The 24,662-nt window shown below is 48.0% G+C and overlaps 1 protein-coding gene across 5 annotated transcripts in view; it reads left to right on the top strand.

Annotated features, from left to right (window-relative positions):
* The first annotated feature begins 1,107 nt into the window (after nucleotides 1-1,107).
* Nucleotides 1,108-24,662, top strand: part of LIPA (lipase A, lysosomal acid type) — a 37,424-nt gene continuing 13,869 nt past the window's right edge. For 2 of the 5 annotated variants that reach the window (XR_004626098.1, XM_034662405.1), the window contains exons 1-4: nucleotides 1,108-1,272; nucleotides 4,357-4,385; nucleotides 4,642-4,744; nucleotides 6,725-6,842. Coding sequence is in view for 4 of the 5 variants with exons in the window: in XM_034662405.1 (XP_034518296.1) it covers nucleotides 4,375-4,385; nucleotides 4,642-4,744; nucleotides 6,725-6,842 (232 nt within the window). In the remaining variant the exon portion in view is untranslated. The remainder of the gene's footprint in view (nucleotides 1,273-4,356; nucleotides 4,386-4,641; nucleotides 4,745-6,724; nucleotides 6,843-24,662) is intronic. The other 3 variants (XM_034662403.1, XM_034662406.1, XM_034662404.1) reach the window with 3 other exon arrangements.

Below are 24,662 nucleotides of genomic sequence, written 5' to 3'. Positions count from 1 at the left end.
GTCTCTTGCCTAAACTGTGTTTGATTTCCTGCCAATTCCACCACCTATGTGACCATTTGCTCTGTTTGTAATACCTAGAGTGGAGTCTGTCTGCTGACAGGACCTTACCTGAGAAAGTTCTCTAACAAGTGTCTCAAAATCAACACATCTAAAACCAAGTCTTGATCTCCTTCCCAAGCTGCTCTTCTTGGTCCTTTCTCCATTTGAATTCATGGTACTTTCTCCATTTGAATTCCAGTATTTTTTTCCACCCCACTGCTCCCACAACCCCATTCCAAGCCATCATTAACTCTTGCTTGGACTATTGCAGTAGACTTCCAACTTGTCTCCCTGCTTCCCTAGTTGACCCTAGCAGTCAGAGTGATCTTTCTACACTGTAAACCAGAGTATGTTGTCTTTCTATCGAAAACCTTCCACCGGCTTCCTATCTTGGTCAGAAGAAAAAGCAAAGTCTTTACAATTGCCCCTCCAAGGCACCCAAGTACCTCTAGGACTTCATGTGTTAGTACTCTCCACCATCACATTCTATTCTGGTGACACCGACCTCATTGCTCTTCCTAGAACCCACCAGAATATTCCTGCCTCGGGGCCCTTGCACGTGCTATTCTCTCACCCCAGAATGGTCTTTCTCCAGTATGGATGTGGTTCTCAATCAGCTTCCTGTTTGTGTTCAGTTCCATTTCATCAGAGTCCTTTTCTGATTGCCTTACACATAACACAACAGCCTCCTTCATTGTTCCTTTACTGGTTTATTGTTCTTCATAACACTCTCTACTACTTTATGTTATATATTCATTCACGGAGTGTCTGTTCACATTGGGTTGGCTGCTGTACCCCTAGTCTCTTAACACTGGTCATTTTAGAAATAAAAATAAAATGTACAGCAAGATTGTTTTGCATCCGGCACAATGCTAAGCGCTTTAGACAGAACATAAAATTTCTTTGCACTTACAGAGCCCACAGCTCTATGCGGGAGGCAAAGGGTGCGCACCCTGCCGGAGAAAGCCTCAGCAGCCACGCGCAGGTGCAGCTAGGGATCAGCCCGAGCTGGGAGGCGGAGCCTCCGCTGGGGCCCGCCCACGGCGCATGCTCCGTGGCAGCGCTGGACGGGGCGGGGTCTCGGCGGCACTTCCCCATAACCTGCCGCTCAGATTGGAGCCTGAGCCGGGAGGGTTACCTGCCCTCGAGTCCGGTCGTCCCCGCCTCTCCAGGTGCCCCGCTCCACGAGCGGGCACTGCGGCTCTGGACAGCGGCCCGGGAGGACCGGTGCAGGTGAGTGCCGCGAGGCCAAGCCGCCGGTGCGGGTGCGGGTACGGCATCTCCGGCCTCTGCGCGCGCTGCCCTCCCATTCCCATCCCCACCCCCACGCCCGAGCTTCTGCAGGCCGGCGGGACCCCCAGCGCTTGGCTCGTGGCGCATCCCGTCCGGAGCAGCTGCGGGCGCCTCTTCTGAGCGCCGCGTGGTCCAGGTTTCCGAAGTTGCCCGGCCTTCCGTGGGAGCCCTCCGATTTCCCGGTCGATCAGCGAAGCCGCCCAGAGACCTCAGATTGCGGTGACAACCGGATTCCTGATTCGCAGCCACCCCCTTCCCCTGGTTAAGCTCCCCCTTAACCGGTTGGCACTTTGCTTCTGTACTTGACCTAGGTGCAGCTCAGCTCCCCGAAACGAGGATTTAACGGTACCGCGCCGACATACTGGAGGAGGAGTTAACGTTGGTCCGAAGCAGTGCGGGCGGTGTCTGGAGCGTAGCGAGAGTTTAATGGGAGCCGAAGTTATTGGTGGTGGTGTTCACATTGTCATTAGTGGGAAGCAAAATGGGAGGCTGCTTCGGGGCTTTTCTGTTCTTCAGCCACTGAGCTTTTGGACCGACCCCTGCCTCTTTTTTCAAAATCTGTACTGTGCATCTCATAGGTGCGGGGCTCCTCTATAGATCCTAAGGGTTCAAAGTTGAGTCAGAAGCCCTCCCTGCCCTCGGGCTGGGGCGAAATCAGGGCAGAGGAGCACTTACTTGCAGTGTTACAACGTAGAGAGAACTGAAAAAGAAGTTGCTAAGAGAGCCCAGAAAAAACTCAGAATCCAGCCTGGAAAGGGGCTTTTACTCCATGTAAATTTCTCAGTCATTATCCTTCCGAGAATCACTTGACTAGATGGTTGAAAAACTTGCTTAATGTCGGGTTGGAAGGAAACATGGGCAGGTGGTATGTGCAGCAGCTGAGGGTCTTCAACTGTGACCCCCTTGGAGCTGCGCCGTGGACAGCTGGTCCACGTTCTGTGGGATCGAACCGCGTGGAAAGCCTCTGCTGCCAGAGGATTCTTTGTTTTAAGTTGTGGGCACAACCTCCCTTTTTCCTTTTCAGTCTACTCCCTGTTCCCTAGTAAAAATGGACTTCGGGGAGGCCGGATTATGATAAAAGGTGGCCTGGGAGTATACAGCCCTTCCCAACCACCATAAAGAAATAAAAAGTTGTGAGTAAACACCGAGTGAGCTTGCTTTGCCAGTGCAGGCTCAAGGTTGCCTTCCTTTCTGTCTAGATGTTCAGGGTTCATCATTGCTTGGAGAAGTAACTGCAGCACCAACAGGACTTGCATTGGCAGAACTCACTGTGGTCATCTCCAGAGAAGCAATCTCTTAAGAGTTGTGGAATACACAGTTTAGCACAAGTCTTGAAAACAGGCCTATTGTATTGCCATACAGTAGCAAGACATTTTAAATGAACACTTTTATCAATTTTGACATAGGTATACTCCCATGAAACCATTGGTAAATTCACTAAATTAGTGAACCTGTCCATCACCCTCAAAAGATTCCTTGTGCATACCCCCTTGTAATCCTCTCCTCTTGCCCTTTTTCTTAGGCAGCCCGAGATCTGCTTTCTGTCAATAAAGATTAGATTGCATTTTCCAGAGTATTATATAAATGGAATCATATGTATTTATTCTTTTTATTGTTTTTGGTCTGGCTTTCATTCACCGTAATTATTTTGAAATTCATCCATGTTATTGCTTGTTCATTCTTCTTTATTGCTGAGTAGTATGTATATATCATGTACATTTTATATATATATATATATATATATTTGTGTGTATATATGTGTGTGTGTGCATAGTTATATATCTCCATCCATTCACCCATTTGGGGTGTTTGCGTTTTCCCAGTTTTTGATTATTATACACAAAGCCGTTATACACATTTTTATACAAGTCTTCGTATGGATATACATGCAGGCATCTTTTTTTAAGTGATTATATTTTTTAAAAATGCAGAATGCCTGGGCTACTTCTAGTTTTGCCTCTAACCATCCAGATTTCTTGGGAGACTCACTTCACTTTGCCTTTAACATTCAGCCCCAAGGTCTTTGCTGTGTTGTGATTTTGCACCATCACGGGTAGAAACCAGATCATCTTTTTTGGTGGTTGGGGGGTCTCAGAAGGGGAAAAGGGTGGTCTTCTATCCTGTTTCTCTTTCAGGCTCCCTTTTCATTTCACTCTTTTTCTTGGATGACATATTCGTTTTATTTCTCTTTTAAAGCACATTATTATTTTTTAAAGATTTAATTTATTTACTCGACAGAGATAGAGACAGCCAGCGAGAGAGGGAACACAAGCAGGGGGAGTGGGAGAGGAAGAAGCAGGCTCATAGCAGAGGAGCCTGATGTGGGGCTCGATCCCATAACGCCGGGACCACGCCCTGAGCCGAAGGCAGACGCTTAACCGCTGTGCCACCCAGGCGCCCCGCGCATTATCATTTTTTAACTGAAGTATAGTTGACACAATGTTACAGTAGTTTCAGCGTACAACGTAGTGGTTCATCGTCTTCCTACGTTATGCTGCATTCCCCACAAGTGTAGCTACCGTCTGGCACCATGTAGCTCTGTCCCAACACCATTGACTCTATTCCCTGTGCTCTGCCTTTCATCCCTGTAATTTACTCATTCCATAACTGGAAGCCAGTACCTCCCACTGCCTTTCACCCATTTTGCCCATCCCCCACCCACTTCCCTCTGGCAGCCGTCAGTTCTCTGTATTTATGGGTTTGTTTCTGCTTTTTGTTTGTTTATTCATTTTTTAGATTGCACATACATGTGGAATCCTATGTTATTTGTCTTTCTCAGTCTGGCCTATTTCACTTAGCATAATATTTGGGTGACAAATTTGAATCCTGATGGGTAATTTTGGACAAGAACAGAAATTGACAGTGGGAGGCAAAAAGTAATACTGAACTTAAAAATGAGAACTGAAAAATGTTTAAATCACGATTAGAAGGGAAAAGGTGGAAGGCTCACAGGATCTGGAATTTTGTGGATCCTCTTTTTTCCAGCCTATTGTCCTGTAAGTCCCCTCCTCTGTTTTTTTCCAGAACAATTTGTTTAACTTCATGGTGAGAGGGTGAGTGGGTGTGCTGGGCTCCAAATGTCACGCGTTAACTGGGGGTGGCGGGTGGGGGAGTTTCCTAGTAAAAAAATAATCCCCGCCTTTTTTTGTTTGTTTCCAGATATGCTTGGGGTCCTTTGTTTCCTATTTGCCCTTAACCTGATGTTTACTTGCCCTAAACCTGGTTCAGAACTCTTTATGGGAGTATTAATCTACCAACATAATCTGTGTAGTGAGATTCAGACAAATAACAATAGACTGTTTCATACAGAATGAGAATGCAGTTCCTGGGATTGGTGGTCTGTTTGGTCCTTGGGACCCTACATTGTGAGGCGTCCGAAGGCAAGCTGGATCCTGAAACAAATATGAATGTGGTAAGTTTCTCAAAGTTCAGTTATGTGGGCTGCATGAAGCCACAAACCAATCTCTCTCTTTTTTTTTTAAAGATTTTATTTATTTATTCGACAGAGTTAGAGACAGCCAGCGAGAGAGGGAACACAAGCAGGGGAAGTGGGAGAGGAAGAAGCAGGCCCATAGCAGAGGAGCCTGATGTGGGGCTCGATCCCAGAACACCGGGATCATGCCCTGAGCCGAAGGCAGACGCTTAACTGCTCTGCCACCCAGGCGCCCCCACAAACCAATCTCTTTGTATATCATTGTGTTTTTCATGGTCTCCGAATCTTAGATTCGGTTTGCTGACTTTCCCACCAGGTAAGGTGTATTCTACGAACGGCATTTAACTGTTGACACTTCTTAATGGGATAAATGAAATTTTTATAAATTCATTTCATTTTTAAGTCTCACTGAATTTGTTGAAAGAATGATAAAAATGTATCAAAACTTTGCAAGAATGTGACTACTGACTGCTGCTCTTATACGTTGAACAGGGAGTGTGGTTAGCAAGGTCCAGGGAACACAGTTCAATACAAAAACCAAAATATCTGAAAAAAATTTTTGTTGGAGCAAATAAGCAAATATAATTTGTTGAGTAATTGACACATTTCAGTGTTATTATTAAGACATAAAATACAGGGAAAATACAAATGACTAAAGAAGGTAACTACTTTATTTTTTATTATTTTTTATAGGGAGAGAGTGAGAGAGTGAGCTTGGTGGGGAGGGGCACAGGGAGAGGGAGAGGAAGAATCTTTTTTTTTTTTTTAAAGATTTTATTTACTTATTTGACAGAGATAGAGACAGCCAGCGAGAGAGGGAACACAAGCAGGGGGAGTGGGAGAGGAAGAAGCAGGCTCATAGCGGAGGAGCCTGACGTGGGGCTTGAACCCATAACGCCATGATCATGCCCTGAGCCGAAGGCAGATGCTTAACTGCTGTGCCACCCAGGCGCCCCGGAGAGGAAGAATCTTAAGCAGGTTCCACACCCAGTGAGGAGCCCGATGCCGGGCTTGATCTCTCCACCCTGAGATCGTGACCTGAGCTGAAATCAGGAGTTGAACGCTTAACTGACTGAGCCACCCAGGCGCCCCCCAAGTAGCTACTTTGAAACAGATGATGCAGTGACCCCACTGAAGAATCAAGGCGCTCTTAGTGGCAGATAAATCCATCGTGAGTCAAGAGAATATAACCTGGTATCAGGGTCTTAAGGTCAAGTTTTACTTCTCGTCCCCCATTTTTTCTTATATTCCTCCCCCTCCTTTGAAATTTTTTTCCTATAAAAATGATAAAATTGAATTCTTTACAATACTTGTGGTAGAGAGGATGGTGAGCGCGTACGTTAAATGTAGATAATTGAATTCTCCATACCCCACTGAGCTCGTGATTCACACTTGCTCCATGGGTTGGAGGAGCGAATTTGATGGTAATTTCCTATTTTTCATCTCTTCTTGTTCTTCAACTCCACTTTGCTATTGTGTATTCTATTAGTGTCCTTTGTTAGCATAAGTGTATTGGTTCATTGATGAAAACGGATTAATGCTATGCTCTGTTTCCCAGAACAGGACCTCTTAAAATAAGGGTAGGGGTAGCTCACAATATTAGCTGACATATTTAGAAGAGAAAGAAAGAAAGAAAGAGTGTCTATTTGTGGAGCCAGGATGGAAACAGAGAGGCGCAAAGCAGTGGTGAAATTAGACACATGCGGTGTAGAAATTGCTAGAATATTGAAACCAAGGTTAATCAGACACCTGTCAGTGGGACACATGGCTAAAAGATGTGGAGGATTTATTCTTGCATGGGAGGTACTGTTCAATAGAGCACACTTAAATTTCAATAACAACTGTTTTCTTAAAGCCTGGAGAGTGTCTGCTGACATTTTGTCTTCTCCTTCGCCTGCTAATGTGGGAGATCTTGTCAGATCCTGTCCACAGAATTTCCAATATTCTTTTTCTCTGTAGAGTGAAATTATCGCTCACTGGGGATTCCCTAGTGAGGAGCACTTCATTGAGACAGAAGATGGATATATTCTTTGCCTTCACCGAATCCCTCACGGGAGAAAGAACCATTCTGCCAAAGGTATGGGTGTTTCCTGTGGTGAGATAGGAACTCTCTGAGAAGTACCTGCATGGCTGGAATTGGCTGGTTTTCATGTCAGTAACCAAGTTGAGATTTAACTTGAAAACAATGAAATGGGGTTATTTTTTAGGCCAAGGTACTAGAAGTGTTACACTTACACAAGGCATATAAAAATACTATTTTGAAAGAACTAAGGACAAGTCATCTGATTTCATATTTTGCTTAGAGATTCAAAGGTCAGTTTTGTTTAAGGATATGCTGAAATCTCTCCTTGTTATAAGGAAGCATCTTATTCATGAAATGTTTTGAGCATTAAGGAGATAGCTTTTGCTGTTTGAAAATTAATTGATTGAATAGGCAATGTATTCATGAGGTTCAAAACTTAATGCAAATAAAAAGCAATACTGTGAAATTCCTCCCTCCTGTCTCACTGTTCACCTCCCCAGGTCTGTGTGGATCCTTCCAGCATCTCTTGAATTTCTTAGCTCTAAAAATTCTCTTTAGAAACAAATATAATAATATAATAAACAAATATTAATATTATTATATTATATTATTCTTTTTCTCTGCTTCCATTTTAATACAAAAGATGTAGTATAATGTACATTCTTTTGTTCCTTGAATTTTTACTTAATATTTTGGAGACTTTTCCATACAATACCTGGAAGACTTTACCATTCAATTCTGCAGACACTTGGCATTCTACTGCATAGCTGTATCATGATGTATTTAACAGATGTCTTAGTGATGGGCATTGGGGCCGATTCTAGTCTTCTGGTAGAAGACAAATCTTGGTGCTGAAAATAACCTTGTACGTGTGCAAGTTTGTTTATAAGATACATTTCCGGAAATAGAATTTTTGAGTCCAAGGATGCTGTATACATTTGTGATTTTGATAGATATTCTTTAATTGCTTTACATGTGGTCTTGTCCTAGTAATTACTCTCGCTAGCAATGTATGAAAATTCTTACAGCTTTGGAGATATATATGTATCTTCCCATAGCAAAACTGCGGTTTCCAGTTCAGATTAATGAATTTCTAGACAGACTACTTGAAATTGTTAAACATATATCAGAATAAGGGTCTGATCCCCATTCCATCATCTCTCCAGATTTACCTTATTCTTTAACATTTGCTCTTTCTAGTGACTTTCCTTGTAAAATTAAGATTGAGATTAAGGAGATTTGATGACTAACTGTTCTTCAGTTAACACTTTATGTGAGCAGAAGGGCCTTTTGCCTCAATTCCTTCCCCAATTATTATTCAAAGCAAACTATAAACCCATGTTAATGTGAGCTTTGTAGCATTATTCCTTTTTTTTTTTCTTACTATAATCTGGTTTGGCTGTTTTTTTCTCCCATAAATTCTAACTATAAGAAGGCATTTCATAATGCTGGAGTGGCTGAGACAGCCAGTGCTCTTTTTGAAGTTTCACTTCTCATTCTTGAGATGTTTATGATTTATACATATATGTTATTAAGCTTCCTTCTAAGTATGTTGCAAAAATAGCTGTAGTGAGGGCTTCTATTTTTTTTTTCCTGCTCAAAACACACAAAATATATATGCTTTATTCCAGTGTGAACATCTGAGATTACTTTCCTTCCTTTTTTTTTTTAGTAAACCCTTTGTTGTTTTTTTTATTATAATATGTTAGTCACCATACACTAAATCCCTAGATTTTGATGTAAAGTTCCATGATTCATTAGTTGCGTATAACTCCCACTGCAACATGCAATACGTACCCTCCTTAATACCCATCACCAGCCTATCCCATTCTCCAACCCCCCCTCCCCTCTGAAGCCCTCAGTTTGTTTCCCAGAGTCCATAGTCTCTCATGGTTCATTCCCCCTTCTGTTTAACCCCACTTCCTTCTTCCCTTTCTTCTTCTACAGATCTTCCTACTTCTTATGCTCCATAAATGAGTGAAACCATATGATAATTGTCTTTCTCTGCTTGACTTATTTCACTTAGCATTATCTCCTCCTGTGCCGTCCATGTTGCAGCAAATGTTGAGAAATCGTTCTTTTTGACAGTTGAGTAATATTCCATTGTATATATGGACCACAACTTCTTAATCCAGTCATCTGTCGAAGGGCATCTCGGCTCCTTCCACGATTTAGCTATTGTGGACAATGCTGCTATGAACATTGGGGTGCATATGGCCCTTCTCTTCACTACGTCTGTATCTTTGGAGTAAATACCCAGTAGTGCAATTGCTGGGTCATAGGGTAGCTCAATTTTTAACTTTTTAAGGGACCTCCACACTGTTTTCCAGAGTGGCTGTACCAACTTGCATTCCCAACAACAATGTAATAGGGATTCCCTTTCTCCACATCCTCTCCAACAACTGTTGTTTCTTGCCTTGTCAATTTTTGCCATTCTAACTGGCGTAAGGTGGTATCTCAGTGTGGTTTTGATTTGAATTTCCCTGATGGCTAATGATTTTGAACATTTTTTCATGTGTCTGTTAGCCATTTGTATGTCTTCATTGGAAAAGTGTCTGTTCATATCTTCTGCCCATTTTATGATTTGTTTATTTGTTTCTCGCATATTGAGTTTGAGAAGTTCTTTGTAGATCTTGGATACCAGTCTTTTATCTGTAGTGTCATTCGCTAATATCTTCTCCCATTCCGTGGGCTGCTTCTTAGTTTTTTTGACTGTTTCCTTCGCTGTGCAGAAGCTTTTTATTTTGATGAAGTCCCGAAAGTTCATTTTTTCTTTTGTTTCTCTTGCCTTTGGAGATGTGTCATGAAAAAAGTTGCTGTGGCTGATGTCATAGAGGTTACTGCCTATGTTCTCCTCTAGGATTTTGATGGATTCCTGTCTCACATCGAGGTCTTTCATCCATTTGGAGTTTATCTTTGTGTATGGTGTGAGAGAGTGGTCAAGTTTCATTCTCTTGCGTGTAGCTGTCCAATTTTCCCAGCACCATTTATTGAAGAGACTGTCTTTTGTCCACTGGATGTTTTTTCCTTTTTTGTCAAAGATTAGTTGCCCAAAGAGCCGAAGGTCCATTTCTGGGTTGTTTATTCTGTTCCATTGGTCTATGTGTCTGTTTTTGTGCCAGTACCATGCTGTCTTTGTGATCACAGCTTTGTAGTACAGCTCGAAATCCGGCATTGTGATGCCCCCAGCTTTGTTTTTCCTTTTCAACAGTTCCTTGGAGATTCNCAATTTTCCCAGCACCATTTATTGAAGAGACTGTCTTTTTTCCACCGGATGTTTTTTCCTGCTTTATCAAAGATTAGTTGCCCAAAGAGCCGAGGGTCCATTTCTGGGTTCTCTATTCTGTTCCATTGGTCGATGTGTCTGTTTTTGTGCCAGTACCATGCTGTCTTTGTGATCACAGCTTTGTAGTACAGCTCGAAATCTGGCAACATGATGCTCCCAGCTTTGTTTTTCCTTTTCAACATTTCCTTGCCGATTTGGAGCCTTTTCTGGTTCCACACAAATTTAAGGACTATTTGTTCCAGTTCTTTGAAAAATGTCATTGGTATTTTCATCGGGATAGTGTTGAAAGTGTAAATTGCTCTGGGTAGCATGGACATTTTAACTATGTTAATTCTTCCGATCCATGAGCATGGAATATTTTTCCATCTTTTTATGTCTTCCTCAATATCTTTCAAAAGTGATCTATAGTTTCTAGGATATAGGTCCTTTACGTCTCTGGTTAAGTTAATTCCAAGGTAACGTGCTATTTTTGGTGCTATTGTAAATGGAATGGATTCCCTAATTTCTCTTTCTTCAGTCTCATTGTTCATGTATAGAAATGCAACTGATTTCTGGGCATTGATTTTGTATCCTGCCACCTTACTGAATTGTTCTATAACTTCTAATAGTTTGGGAGTGGATTCCTTTGGGTTTTCCATATAGAGTATCATGTCATCTGCAAAGAGAGACAGTTTGACTTCTTCTTTGCCGATTTGGATACCTTTGATCCCTTTTTGTTGTCTGAATGCTGTTGCAAGGACTTCTAGTACTGTGTTGAATACTAGTGGCGAGAGTGGGCATCCTTGTCGTGTTCCTGATCTTAAGGGAAAGTCTTCCAGCTTTTCCCCATTGAGAATAATGCTTGCAGTAGGCTTTTCATAGATGGCTTTTATGAGATTGAGAAATGTACCCTCTATTCCTACACTCTGAAGGGTTTTAATCAGGAAAGGATGCTGTATTTTGTCAAATGCTTTTTCTGCATCAATTGAGAGGATCATATGGTTCTTNTGAATGCTTTTTCTGCATCTATTGAGAGGATCATATGGTTCTTGACTCTTTTCTTGTTGATATGATCTATCACATTGATTGATTTGCGAGTGTTGAACCATGCTTGCATCCCAGGTATGAATCCCACTTGGTCATGATGGACAATCCTTTTAATGTACTGTCGGATCCTATTAGCTAGGATCTTGTTGAGAATTTTGGCATCCATATTCATCAGAGAAATCGGTCTGTAATTCTCCTTTTTGAGGGGGTCTTTGCCTGGTTTGGGGATCAAGGTAATATTAGCCTCATAGAATGAGTTTGGTAGCTTTCCTTCTGTTTCTATTTTTTGAAATAGCTTTAGGAGAATAGGTATTATTTCTTCTTTGAATGTTTGGTAGAATTCCCCAGGAAAACCGTCTGGGCCTGGAGTTTTATTATTTGGAAGGTTGTTTATCACTGACTCAATTTCTTCATAGTTAATTGGCCTATTTAAGAAATCTATTTCTTCCTGTTNTTGGGGTCTTTGCCTGGTTTGGGCATCAAGGTAATACTGGCCTTGTAGAATGAGTTTGGTAGTTTTCCTTCTGTTTCTATTCTTTGAAACAGCTTCAGGCGAATAGGTATTATTTCTTCTCTGAATGTTTGGTAGAATTCCCCGGGGAATCCATCAGGCCCTGGACTCTTGTTTTTCGGGAGGTTTTTGATCACTTCTTCAATCTCTTCATAATTAATTGGCCTGTTTAAAAAATCAATTTCTTCCTATTTCAGTCTTGGTAGTTTATAGGTTTCCAGGAAGGCATCCATCTCTTCCAGGTTATTTAATTTATTGGCATAAAGCTGTTGATAAAAGTGTCTAATGATCATTCCTATTTCATTGGTGCTGGTCATGATCTCTCCCCTTTCATTCATAATCTTATTAATTTGGGTCCTTTCTCTATTCTTTTGAATAAGTCTTGCCAGTGGTTTACCGATCTTATTTATTCTTTCAAAGAACCAGCTTCTAGTTCTGTTGATCTGCTCTACTGTGCTCCTGATTTCTAATTCATTGATCTCTGCTCTAATCTTGATCANGTGTGCTCTAATCTTGATCACCTGCCTTCTCGTGCATGGATTAGGCCTATTCTTCTGTTCCTGTTCCAGTTTCTTGAGCTGAGAATATAAAAACTGCATTTTAGATTTTTCTATTCTTTTGAGTGAGGTTTGGATGGCTACGTATTTTCCCCTTAGGACTGCCTTTGCAGTATCCCATAGGTTTCGGACCGTTGTGTTTTCTTTCTCGTTGGTCTCCAAATATTGCTTAAGATCCTTTTTAATTCCCTGGTTTACCCAGCCATTCTTGAGCAGGATGGTTCTTATTTTCCAAGTGTTTGAGTTTCTTCCAAAATTTTCCTTGTGATTGAGTTCCAGTTTCAAAGCATTGTGGTCTGAGAATATGCAGGGAATAATTTCAGTCTTTTGGTATCGGTTGAGACCTGTTTTGTGNTAATCTCAGTCTTTTGGTATTGGTCGAGACCTGTTTTGTGACCCAAAACATGATCTATTCTGGAGAACGTTCCATGTGCATTCGAATAGAATGCGTATTCTGTTGTTCTGGGGTGTAGTGTTCTCTATATATCTATGAGGTCCATCTGGTCCAGTATATCATTCAAAGCTCTTGTTTCTTGGTTGATTTTCTGCTTAGGTGATCTGTCTATTGCTGGTAGTGGAGTGTTGAGGTCCCCTACTATTAACGTATTTTTATCTATATATCTCTTTATTCTGTTTAAGAGTTGGCTTGTGTATCTTGCTGCTCCCCTGTTGGGGGCATATATATTTATAATTGTCATATCCACTTGTTGAATACTTCCTTTAAGAATAATATAGTGCCCTTCTGTNTGGGTAGAGTCTCCGTGTCCCCTGCGCGGGGGGATGGGGATGGGCACCCTGTGAGCCGGTGTTTCCAGGCTTTTGTTCTCTGGCGGCTTTCCCTGGCAGTTTGCTATGCCTCCTGAGAGTCAGAGCAGCAGTGGCCGAATCCCAGCCTCTGTCTCAGAACAGAGAGATCGCAGACCGCTCTCCACTGAGCTCTCCTGGCCACTTTAACTCTATTTCTGTCGGTGTTGCTAAACCCTGCAGCGTCCAGGGATGTGCGCCCCACACCCGGCGTCCCAGCCTTCACTTCCAGGGCCAGCAGGTCTCTGTCCTTTGTGCTTCTAACACCGCCAGTTGCCCCTGTGTGCTCTGGAGCTCCGTTTCAGTGGGGTTCGCGCACACTCTGGAGCTCCGGTTTTCAGTCCAGTTGCATGCGCGTTCCCTGGCTCACGGTCTCAGTCTGCTCTCTCGCGGGTGCTGGTCCGCGAGTCCGAGTCCGCCTGCTCCCCAGTACAGGTGGCTAATGCTTCCTGGCACCCGAACGCGGAGTCTCCCTCCCCCTTCCATTTATCTCCTGATATCTGTGCACTGATTCACGGCTCCCCACTTCGTACCTCAATACTCATTGCTGGAGATGTTCATTTGTAGAGATCCAGATGTATCTTCCTGCGTCTCAGGCTGATTCCGTGGGTGTTGAGGATGGTCTGGTATCTATCCAGCTCGGCTCAGGGGACCAGCTGAAAAAGGGGACCCCTACTCCTCTGCCATCTTAACTCTGCCATCTTTACTCCCTCTTTAGTAAACCCTTTGATTTCAGATCCCATATAAAGAATAGGTACAGATGTCATTTCTCTTTAAAGTGGTTGGTTGACTAATAGAATTGGTAATGTGAATCACTTAAAAGAAGCTCGGTAAAAACATGTTTAGAGAACGCACCCCCTGTGTTCTCTGTCCTCACCCCTGGGCTTCTGTCTCATGCAGCGCTTAGTGCAGGGAGTGCCACCTGCCCCACGTACAGAAGTACGTATGTATGTCCTCTTGCAGGTGAGGCGCTGTGTCCCCAAGGTGAGCAGGGTGAGCTCGAGTCTCCACGTGCTCCCCGGTGGCAGGAAGGAGTCAGGAGAGCTCAGTGCCAGGTCTGCATTGGCTGCTAGGGATGCACTGTGTTTTCGCCTCTGGGTGCCTTGGATTCTTCATCTGTAGAAACAGTTGATTGGCTGGGATGATCCCAGAGTTCCCCTTGGTCACTCTGGTGCTGTGGGTTCTAGTCCCTACGCTTTTGTTGTTATTGGCAGCGTGCGTGCCGCGGGGGGGTGGATACCCCTGGTCTTCAGAATGGGGGGCACGGACTGAAAGCTCTCTGAATGTGGTCGCAGCGAGAGGTCCCCATCTGCTTTGTCTGCTCTGCGGAGGTCTCCTTGTAGGGCATCCGTGGTGCGTGTCCCACACCTGCTGTGCGCTAGGCTGCGTGTTCAAGGAGCGCTGCAGGGGGTGACTCCCTTACCTAAGGCAGCTCCTCATATCCCTGAACACCGTGTAGGACACATGGTTTGCATGACCACGGCCCCTGGCAGGGACCCCTCACTGTCCTCTCCTCCTGCTCAGGAGCAGCGTTGTCAGTGGTCTTGCTTTGGCTCATTTAAGCCAAACAGACAAAAAGAATTCCTAAGAGTCCTTCACAGCCAAGGTGGAACTCATCCTGTCGTTCATGCCACTCCCTCCCCTGACTTCCTCGTCTATTAATAACACCATCGTCCTCCCGATGATCTGGCCCTGGAAACTGCAGAATCACTCTTGACTCCGGACTTTGAGCAGCTGTCAGGCCCTCTCTAGGCTGCCCACGTTATGTGGCTCCAGTTCCTCTCTCCCTCCGCTGGGCTGGGCACCACCCTACTTACGCTCTCCTGACCGTTTAACCTGAAGCCTGCAAGAAGGTCATGATCCAAGAGAGGCTTGAGCCACTTCCATTTTTGAGGCTTCCCATGTATTAGAAAAAGGAAGAATTTCAAAACAGGCAGATGCAAATTGTTTCCCTTTTACAAAATTAATGCTTCTCCTACACCCACAGATAATGGCCTGCATCTGTACTAATTACGAGGCATTGCAGGGTGCCTTAAACCGTTCATTCATTTCCTGGGGAGATGGTGAAACCGTCCCTCTTGCCCTTTGTACGTCCATTTTCTCCATTTCTGTGCTGTCCTGTGGTGCCATGCCACCTGTGTGGGGAGCGCCTTCCAGGCCTGCCGCACTGGCCTGTTTGTACGGAGCGCCACACGTAGAGATTATTGGAGGGCTTTATGGTCCCAGCGTTTGGCCCCGTGGCTCGTCCTCCTGCCCCTGTCTCGCCCACCTTGTGTAGTTTTGCAGGAGGAAGCTTCTCCGAGCCAGGGACAGGATATAGGATAGGGCCATCGGGCAGTCCTCAGGTCCCTAACACACGAGGTGACCTACCTTTCCTTACTACTGTTTCCCCGTTGCCTGGACCGCTCACACGGCAGAACTTCGAAGCTGCCGTGGGTGTGGCAGAGACCTTCGATTCAGCACCTCGGTGATGACAGTCAGGGACTGTGATGTCTGCAGTGTCTCTGTCTCCTCCCGGTGGGGTGGGAGACCGCAGGCTCGTCGGTTGCCAGCTGGGTTCATTCGTTGGCAATGAAACCGTTGTCATTGATCAGCTGTGCGGGTTGAAGCTGGCATCTCGGTCCAGCAATGAGTGACTGAAGTCGCGTCTGCTGTGGCGTAAGTATCAGAGAACGAGTTTCGGACGCACTGCGATCCAAGCGAGGCAGTCCCTTTCTGCGGAGCTCCCCCTGGGCTCTGGCCGGTGAAAATGGCCTCTCGGCTGTTGCTCCCCCCGCCCACCATCTTCATTTCTATATATTTATAAAACCATTCTTTCCTTCCCTCCAGGCACAGCTTCCTGGCGGCTGTCCGGGTTGCTGGAGTAGGAAGGAGACGTCCTTCCTCTGAGCTCCCCAGCACCTTGCTAACACCGCTCTCCTTCCTCTGCGGTGCTTTCCTTCCTCTGCCTTGGGATGGACTGACTTCTGTGCTGCCTCCTCCCCACTGTCCCTCTCTGCAGACACTCTCTGAAGGCAGGGCTGTGCCCTTGTCGTCCCCGTGTCCCCCAGCACGGTTGGCAGCGCCGTGCCCTCTGCCCGGCCAGCCTGACTTCAGAATCGGGGCTCTGAACCGCATGAAGGCAGTGCACCTTGTCAGTAGTGAAGCAGCACAGAACGCTGCTCACACATGTTACATACGGTTGTAGAGAGTGTGCGGACCCAGTGAAGGACCTGCTGATTTAGACGGTCATTTGCCTGTTGGGTCAAACTCCTACAGCTGGTCAGCTTGGAACACGTACGTGGAAAGTTCCTAGCAGCCTGTGGAGCCTGTGTGTGCTTCTCAGGGTGAAGCCAACTTCTCTGTCAAGTGTTGAGTTACCCCTGCTCTGCACTAACTCCAAAAGGGAATTGAAATTCGGAAATTCATCCTTAATAGGGAAGTGGTTCTCTTTTCACGTGCTCAGCCTTATGTTAGAAAGTCATGGGATGTCAGCAGTACAAGGGTCTCAAGGTCCTGTGTGAGCCAGGGATTCAGAGAGTTTGCATTTTTAATGTACTTCCTAGTGGATTCCAGGGTAAAATCCTTGGGTTCTGGAACCTGTGTGCTAGAGGAACACCTCATTTTACTGGGTGAGACAAAGAGAGAAAGAAATTGGCTTTAAGGCAAAGAATAGTGGCCCAGCCAGTCTGGCTGCAGAGATAATGTTCTTTGAACTAGAGAATCCAACCTTATGTAATAAGTATTGCGCAAGTTGATCCCATGATAATTAGATACTTATTTTATTTGACTAAAACAAGGAAATGCATGTTGTCTTGCCTAAAATAGAGAAAACAGTGACTACAACAAGGCAGACTTCTCGCCTAACTGGAAAATACATTGTTCATAAAGCAATCATCAAAGCACCACTTGTGATTATTTCTATTTGATACACGTATTTACGTAAATACATACACGTACATATGACATATCTTATATCTGATATGATCTATGATAGGTGTCTGATGGCCTAATGAGGGGAGTGGTATTCTGGGACATGAATAATTGTCTTCAGGGATTTTTGAACTTCACCTTGGCAAAGACGCCCCACGGCTTGCCTCTTGAGCTTTTTAAGTCATAACTGAAAATTCACCGTCTGGCTTTCAATGAGATCTTTGGACAGAAAGCCATTGACTTGTATTCTCATTTGATTGTTTTAAGATTCTATTATTTCTGGATTTTCTGTCCTTCTCCTCTATGCAATTCCTGAAGGAACCGTCTGTTTGAGTAAATGCTGTGTTCTGACAAGCATCCCAGAGCCCCGGGCGAGCTGAGATGTAATTCCTTGCCTCCCGGCAACAATGGGCCAATGTAGGGTCATTAATGGATGCCCGGGCTTGTGGACTCTGGCCAAACTGAACTCCCGTCCAGCTGTGCTGGACTCTGATGGCTCTCGGGGTAGCGGACTGTGTTCAGACCTTTGCCTACGGCCGGCATGAGCCAACAAGAGTTCCACCTGTCCCCTCCTGTGTGCAGGTTGGGGCTGGAAAGGAAGAGGGTGCCCTGCCAGCACTCTCCATCTCCTGCACCCTCCCTGTCTTCCTCCTGATTAACCGGTCTTACCCGTTCTCTGTCCTCATCCTCCGAGTCACATTTTCAGGGAACAGTCCGCAGCCGCTCATTCTCACGGTTCCCTGGGTGTTTCCTGCCTAGCACAGAGGGCGGAATACCATAGGTCATGACGGGTGACGTAGGTGACGGTGTGTGTGATTTCCACCTTCACTAGACTGTAAGTTCTTTGAGGCCGAAGCTGCTTCTGACACTTGATTGTCACTGCAGCCAAGCCTTCAGTGTCCCCGAGAGCTCCTCTGGGGCTGGGCCCTCCTGGGACGCGGTGGTGCAGGGCGCTGATGGCCAAGGCCTCGCTGGTGAAGGGTTCAGTCCTGCTGAGCTGAGAGCCAGCCACAGATGCAAGTGTGGGGCGTCCCGCGCTGGGTGTGGAATCAGGCCAGACACCTCGTATGTGTGCAGATGCCGAGTGAGCGTGTTGGCGACCCCGGCCTGGGGTTTAAGTTCCCGCTGTACTACTGTAACTAGGTGTGACCTTGGCAGTTTACTTCACCTCTTCATCTACTAACCAGGAAGAGTAACACTTGTTATTTCATAGGGCTTGTGAAAATTAGATGAAATAAGGCCCATAAAACACCCTGTGTTACACATGGAGCCCTAGTTTCTGTTCTTAATGAAAAAAAAGGCATTTGCCAGTTGTCTCTGATGTCTGCTTCCTCAGTAGCCAGCCCCCGCCCCCCGGACAGGAAAGGTGCTATCGCTGAATGTTTATGTCTCCCCTAAATTCCTGTGTTGAACCCTAACGCCCACTGTGGTGGTGTTTGGAGGTGGGGCCTTTGGGAGGTGATTTGGGCCTGGGTGAAGGGATTCGGGCCCTCCTAGAACAGAGACCCCAGGGAGCTCCCCTGCCTCTTCTGTGAGGACACCGTGAAAAGACAGCTGTCTGTGGACCAGGAGGGGGGTCCCCACAAGACCCCAGATGTGCCAGAGCCTCCATCTTGGACTTCCAAGCCTCCAGAAGCGTGAGATAGAATTTCTCTTGTTCATGAGCCGTGCAGTCTGTGGGTTTTTGTTGTAGCAGTCCGAATGCACGGGCACGGAATGTATCCCACACTCTCAGGAAAGGAGAAGGATGTCTGTCGGGATTTGTGTGCTGTGCACAGACGGTGCTGAAGGGAGAGAGAACGAGTGAGAAGTAACCGTGTGTGGAGGTCGGAGTCCCTGTCTCTGGCCAGTGCCGGTGGAGATGCCCTTGCCTCTCTGGGCCCCTCTGTTCTGCTAACTGAGCATTTTGAATTAGAGCTAAGTAATTCCCCAACATTTGGCCAACGGTGAGGCTCCACGATCTCAAGCTGCCACAGCGCGAAGCCTCTCGAAGGCAGGCTGTGGTCGCGGCGAGGGGCAGGGAGAGCGCAGAGGCGGCTTCGCAGGGAGAGGACGCACGTTGCTGACACGTGACCTGGGTTCGGTCCCCGGCTCGACTGTGTGCTACCCGTGTGTGTCCTGGGAGGACTGCTTCTCCCTGGCCTCGGAGTCTCCGTGTGCCGGGGGTACAGTGGGTTAGCGGCCTGGTGCTGCCCAGAGTTGCCGTAGACTAGTGGGGGGCGTGCTGGAGAGCGCGTGCTGTGCACGGCGTGCCTGTGAACACCGGAGCAGTTCTCTTGCTTCGCTTCGTTATTCCTTCGCGATGGCGTGAATTCCTGAGTTGTCACGAGCGAGCGGCACTTGCCAGACTCCGTGCGGGGCGCTGGGGGCGCTGCCGGGGATCGCTCCGCCCGGATCTCCACCCTCACGTTGCGCAGTGACCACGGCGTCCGTGGCTGGTGCCGGGGAGATGGGGCTGGTTCCCTGGGTGGCTCTGAGATCCGAGCACTGTCGTGTCCTCTCCTGCAGAGAGCCACCCCTCTTCAGCAGGGCGACTCTGGAATGTGCGCACTGTGATCCGGCCCGTGGCAAAGTGCACACCTTTCTGAGGGCTTCCTGGGGAGGGGCCATGGGCTCCCTGTAGGTCGTGAATGATTCTCGTGCAGCTCTGTCCCTGTTACAGGCGAGGAAACCAGGGCTTAGAGGGCTTGATGACTTTGCCTGTGGCAAGGCAGTGGGCTTAGGCTCGAGCTCCTCCCCACGCAGCCCTGGGGACAACGTCGATGTCACTGATAAAGCCACCGTGTGGGAGGTGCTCTGTTTGGGTAACCCGTGCACCAGCTTCTGTTCTGAAAGTTCCTGGCAACAGATGCTTTGGGGATGAGCTCCTCCTCCTCATTTTCTCCAGTGACTCTGCGTGTTGTGACCAAGGCTTCCCGCTATTGTTTGCTGATCGTGCTTTCGGCTGTGTTTTGAGGCCAACTCTTCAAACCAGCATTAACTGCAGAAATTCACTCCGTTGTCCTGTGCTTGGGATAAATGGAGGTCTACTCTCAATAATCCTTGAGAGGGAGGCCCTGGAACTACCTCCAGGAGCCTGTCAGACGGCAGCCAGGGATCTCGGTGTCTGGCCTCTCTCTGGGCATTTAGGCAGTGCGTTCCCCGGGCCTGGCTGGAGGAGCAGAGGGTGGCCATGCTCCCCGTTGGATGAAGCCACCTTGACCCCAGCTGTGGCTGGGCTGCCTCAGACACGCTGACGGAGCCTGTCAAAAAGAAACCCTTCTGGGCTCTGCCCCTGGAGTTCCTGGTCCCCTCGCTCAGGAGCTGGGCCAGAAACGTGTGTGGTTTTGAAGTGCTCCAGGGCATTTTGACGGGCAGCGAGTGTTGGCTCGCTTTGAGGTGACTGCATTCAAATAGAGTACTTGGAAGCACGCCTCTTCTCTCCTACCACTTTGTTCTTTCATGACACATTTTTTTTGGAGTAGTGGTCGAAGCGGGGATTTTGGAGTGAGAAGAACTTGGGGTGAGTGTGCGGGCCACTTAACCTCCCTCTCTCTGCAGGCGTCAGTCCCCTTATCTGTAGCATGGGGTAGATGTTCACATGTCTCTCATGACAGCATAATCCATGTGGAACACAGCGCCAAATCCATAATCGGGAGCTGTTGTGACAAATACTGGTAATACCTACAAATTAACCAGATGCCAGAATGCTTGCTATGGTCTAGTGTGAGTAGTTGGGGAAGGTTCAGGAGTTTCTGGTGACCTGAATCCTGTCTCAGGGATGGTTGGCACCCGCCCTGGACTTTGGGCTCATGCACAATTGAGGGCCGATTTTGCTGGGTCTGAAGCTCGCTTGAATTGTCCAGTCCCATGGATGGTGGCAGGGGGTCTGAAATGAGGGGCGATTCTGACTGTGCACTCCTCCGTGAGACACAGCGGCAGCGTGTGGGCACTGTAAGCAAGTCCTCATGGCCCGTCTGTCTAGAATCTGCCTTGGCACGGGGGGAGAGGGGGCGTATGTGACTTGAAACCTACCTTCTAAGCTATTCTGGAAGGTTTTAGGTTATGCAGGCTCCTTCTAAAGCAGCAAGGAGCCCAGCCTCTCTCTTCTTTAGGCCCCGGAGACATACTCCCATCTGTCTGTTCTGGTTCAGGGTTGCTGGCTGGGCTCCTTAGCCATACTGTGGCTCAAAACACCACAAATCCGTTGTCTTACGGTTCTGAGATCATAGGTCCAGAGATGAAGGTGTCGGCAGGGCCGCATTCCCTCCAGAGATTCTAGGGGAGAATCTGTTTTCTTGCTTTTTGCAGCATCCTGAAGCTGCCCACATTCCTTGGCTTCTGGCCCCATCCCCTGCCTTCAAAGCCAGCAGCAAAGCATCTTCCAGCAATCTCTCTCTCTCTCTGGCCCCCGCCTCCCGCTTAGAAGGACCCTTGTGGTGACACAGCCTGCCAGCTAATCCAGGGTGGTATCTCCATTTAAGGTCTTTAATCACATCTGCAAAGCCCCTTTCATGATGTAAGGTAGTACATTCACAGGTTCTGGGACGCGGACACATCTGGGGGCCCCGTGTTCAGCCTACCACACCCCCTCAGCTATTTGGTGATAATGCGTGCAAGGTGCTTGGCTTGGCACAGGGCCTAACGCAGCACTTAGTAGGCTCCTGCTGTACCCGTCACCATACTGTCCTGGCTAAGGGGCATTTTGTCTTTCTTCACAGTGCTTGTGTTCTGATACTGTTTTGTGACCTTCATGTATTTATTATGGTTACGAGCGACTATTACTCGTTGATCTTCACTCCGTATCCGCCGCTGCATGATTCCCGCTTCAGAAAGTAGCACTTAGACTCCGGAGAGCTTGAGTCAATCTTACCAGGTTTCACGTCTAGTGAGAACCAAGGTCTGTTTCACGCCAATGCCCTGACCTCGGTGACCTCATTTTGTTTTCCCTGTGCTTCTTGGACTCAGCTGACTTCACACCGTGGGAGCACAGCGGACGCCTGTGCACACAGCGGCCTGGTGGAGAGGGCCAGTGCCTTGGGAGCCGGAGGGCCTCCCCGCCCGCCCGGTCCGCTTCCTCCCGGGAGACTGTGGGCTCAGCACATTTGTGTTCGGAGCCTGAAATCCCCTCCTCGCTTCCACCCATATTCGGGCCGAGTCAGGCAGCGCTGTGGCAGCGGGGCCCCAGGCCGCTGCTCCTCCCCGGCTCTGTGCTGTGGAGGTGACCTTTGGCCCTCTCTGGGCTGAGGGGCTTCCAGACCCTTCCCTCAGCCCCCAGCTCTCCCAGAGCTAGTCTGGCACCAACAAGCCAGCTCTGGGCACAGCTGAGGAGCCAGCCCTTGTCCCGTTGTGTTAGTTTGTCGCTCAAATGAACCAGGTCGCAGGCGCTGGAGCGTGTGGCCTGGGCCGGGGCTTGGGCACCACGTCCCTGCCTCCTTCTCTGTGTCTCCATCCACCCAAGATTACGTTCTTCTGAGCGCCTGGTCCAAGGTAGCTTCCCCCCTTCAACCTGTCATTCTCCAAGGGCGTCTGCGTGCTACAGAATGACTTCTGTCTTGGTAACCTTCTTTTTATGGCAAAGCGGTGAAGAGCGTGGACCCTGGCATTGGACATCTGCGGTTCGAATCCCAACTCCCCCTTTTAGCAGCTCTCATTCGACCTTGGGTGGAGTACTCAGCTTTTCTCAGCCCTGTTCTGTTTTTGGCGCGGTACCTTGGAGCGTACGAGCACGCAGTAACAGCGAGTTCTTACTTCAGTCAGCTTTTCTCAGCAAGGTGAAAAGAAATCCCATTCAACAAATTCACTGAAAGACGTGAATGGCAGTAGGATTGAGCCTCCCAGAGAGATACTTCTTTTCCAGAAAATGCTGAAGTTCTTGATTGGTAGCGGGATGGGAAAGAATGGCGAAATGCTTCCTTTCTCTCCCCTGGTGGTGGCGGGTGAGGGAACCGGCAGGTGTGTGGGCAGGCTCATTTGCGGGGCCCTGTCTTTTCTAGGTGTCCTTCTGCAGTCGCTGATTGCCAGAGGGAAGGGACAAGCTTTCTTGCACCTCTTTGCTACCCCAGGCCAGGCTTTGTTAATGTTTTGTCTGTCTGATGGAATCATGGGTGCTGGAAGCCCAGAGGGCACTTTGGTTCTGGAAGGAAAGGAAACTGGCCCAGCTGAAAGGATGTGCTCCCCACAGGGTCCCTGATGTCTCAGGTCAGACAAGGCACTGACCTTTACCAGTGGTCCCCTGCCCTGCCTGACATCCGGCTCCTGCAGGGGGCTGTCAGTGTGCACTCTGGGGTCCCATCTGGCTGCAGCCTGGGGCATCCTGTCCGTTCTTCACATCAAGGGTCCCTTTTCTTCCCCAGAACTCTCTGTGGGATGGTCTGTCTCTCACTCAGAATCTGGTTACCATGTCCCTGCCTCTGGCTGCATGACTTTCTTTCCTGTGGGCTTTCCTGGGTGGGGTCTGGCTTCTTCACTCTGGCCTATAAGGTAATGTACATCTGTTTTCTGGGCTGGAATGGAGCTCATCGGGGGAGGGAGTGTGGCTTACCCACCTTTGTGTCCCCCACATCTAGCACGAGGGCAGCCGTGGGGCCTGAGCACATGCCTCACCTGGCCATCTGCCCTCTCTCGGCTTCATGCTTCCCTTCTGAGAGAGCGCCAGGGACTTCTCGTTGCCCGTGGAAATCCAGGAATTAATGACCTTTGGTGTTTCTTTTAAAGAGTTTTCTGGTGTGTCTTCAACTTGCCAGTTTCCACATTTCTCCTTTGAAGCTCCCAGGTTAGGGAGGGAACTGCAACACAGATTTCAGAGGGGTTGTACATGTTCCCCAAGGGAGGGGGCTGAGGCCTGGTCCCCCACAGGCTGTCCCCTCTTCCCCCCGGCCTCCCGTTCCAGCCTTAGTCCTGACCTGGCTGTCCCTCGTCACCCTCCTCTTCCTCCCCGTTGACACTGGTCCTGCCTTTCTCAGCTGGGCCCTCAGGAGTGGCTGAGCAGAGGCAGGTTTCTGTGTGCCATGCCCCTGGCCATCATCACTGTCCGTTCCCCAGGGGAGACGGCTTCACGGACAGACCATGGTATTACGTCACCGGTGCCAGGCAGGAGCGCCTCTTGGAACCTGGCAGTCCAGCCCCGGTCGTGCCGAATGTTGCCAAAGGGTTGCCTTGATCAGCCTGACTTGCTGGTCTTTTAGGGTTAAGTCTTACTCCTCCTGGCGTGGCCCCAGGACACCTTTGAGGAGAGACAATGTCTTACCGGACAGCCTGGTGTGGCTCCCGGGCGCTCTTCCCGCAGCGATGCCCAGTTACCCTGGGCGACCGTGCCTCTTGTCACTGTCCCCACAGGGCAGCCCTGCTGAGGGGCACCTGTTACTTAAAACGCATCTCGTGAACTACAATTTAACGACGAACTAATTTCAGTAATCGTTACCGCATCACTGAAGTTTATTTGAACTTTCCATGATGATTCTTATTTCCCCCGCTACGATCTTCTTCACTGAAGGCGGGGGGCGGGGGCGGTCGGCCTCTCAGATGCCACAGATCCCACGGGGCCTTTTCCGTAGAGCTTTCCCAGCCACGTAGTCCTGGTAGCGCAGCACCAGCATGAACTTCAAGACAGCCAAGTGCTCGTCAGGCTGCCCCAGTCCTGATCTATTCTGCTCTCTGTTGTCTTTCCCCTGGGAGAAGGTCACGGACGCGGCCCCGGCCGTGCAGAGGGCTGCCGTGTGTCCTTACGAAGTCACGGGAGTCGTTTGGACCTTTGCCTGGCAGACTGCCCCACTGTCTCTACAGATGAGGGGAGCAGT

The sequence above is a fragment of the Ailuropoda melanoleuca genome, chromosome 6, assembly GCF_002007445.2.
Source record: "Ailuropoda melanoleuca isolate Jingjing chromosome 6, ASM200744v2, whole genome shotgun sequence".
In the NCBI taxonomy this organism is placed as follows: Eukaryota; Metazoa; Chordata; class Mammalia; order Carnivora; family Ursidae; genus Ailuropoda; species Ailuropoda melanoleuca.
This window is presented reverse-complemented; position numbering and strand designations above follow the sequence as displayed.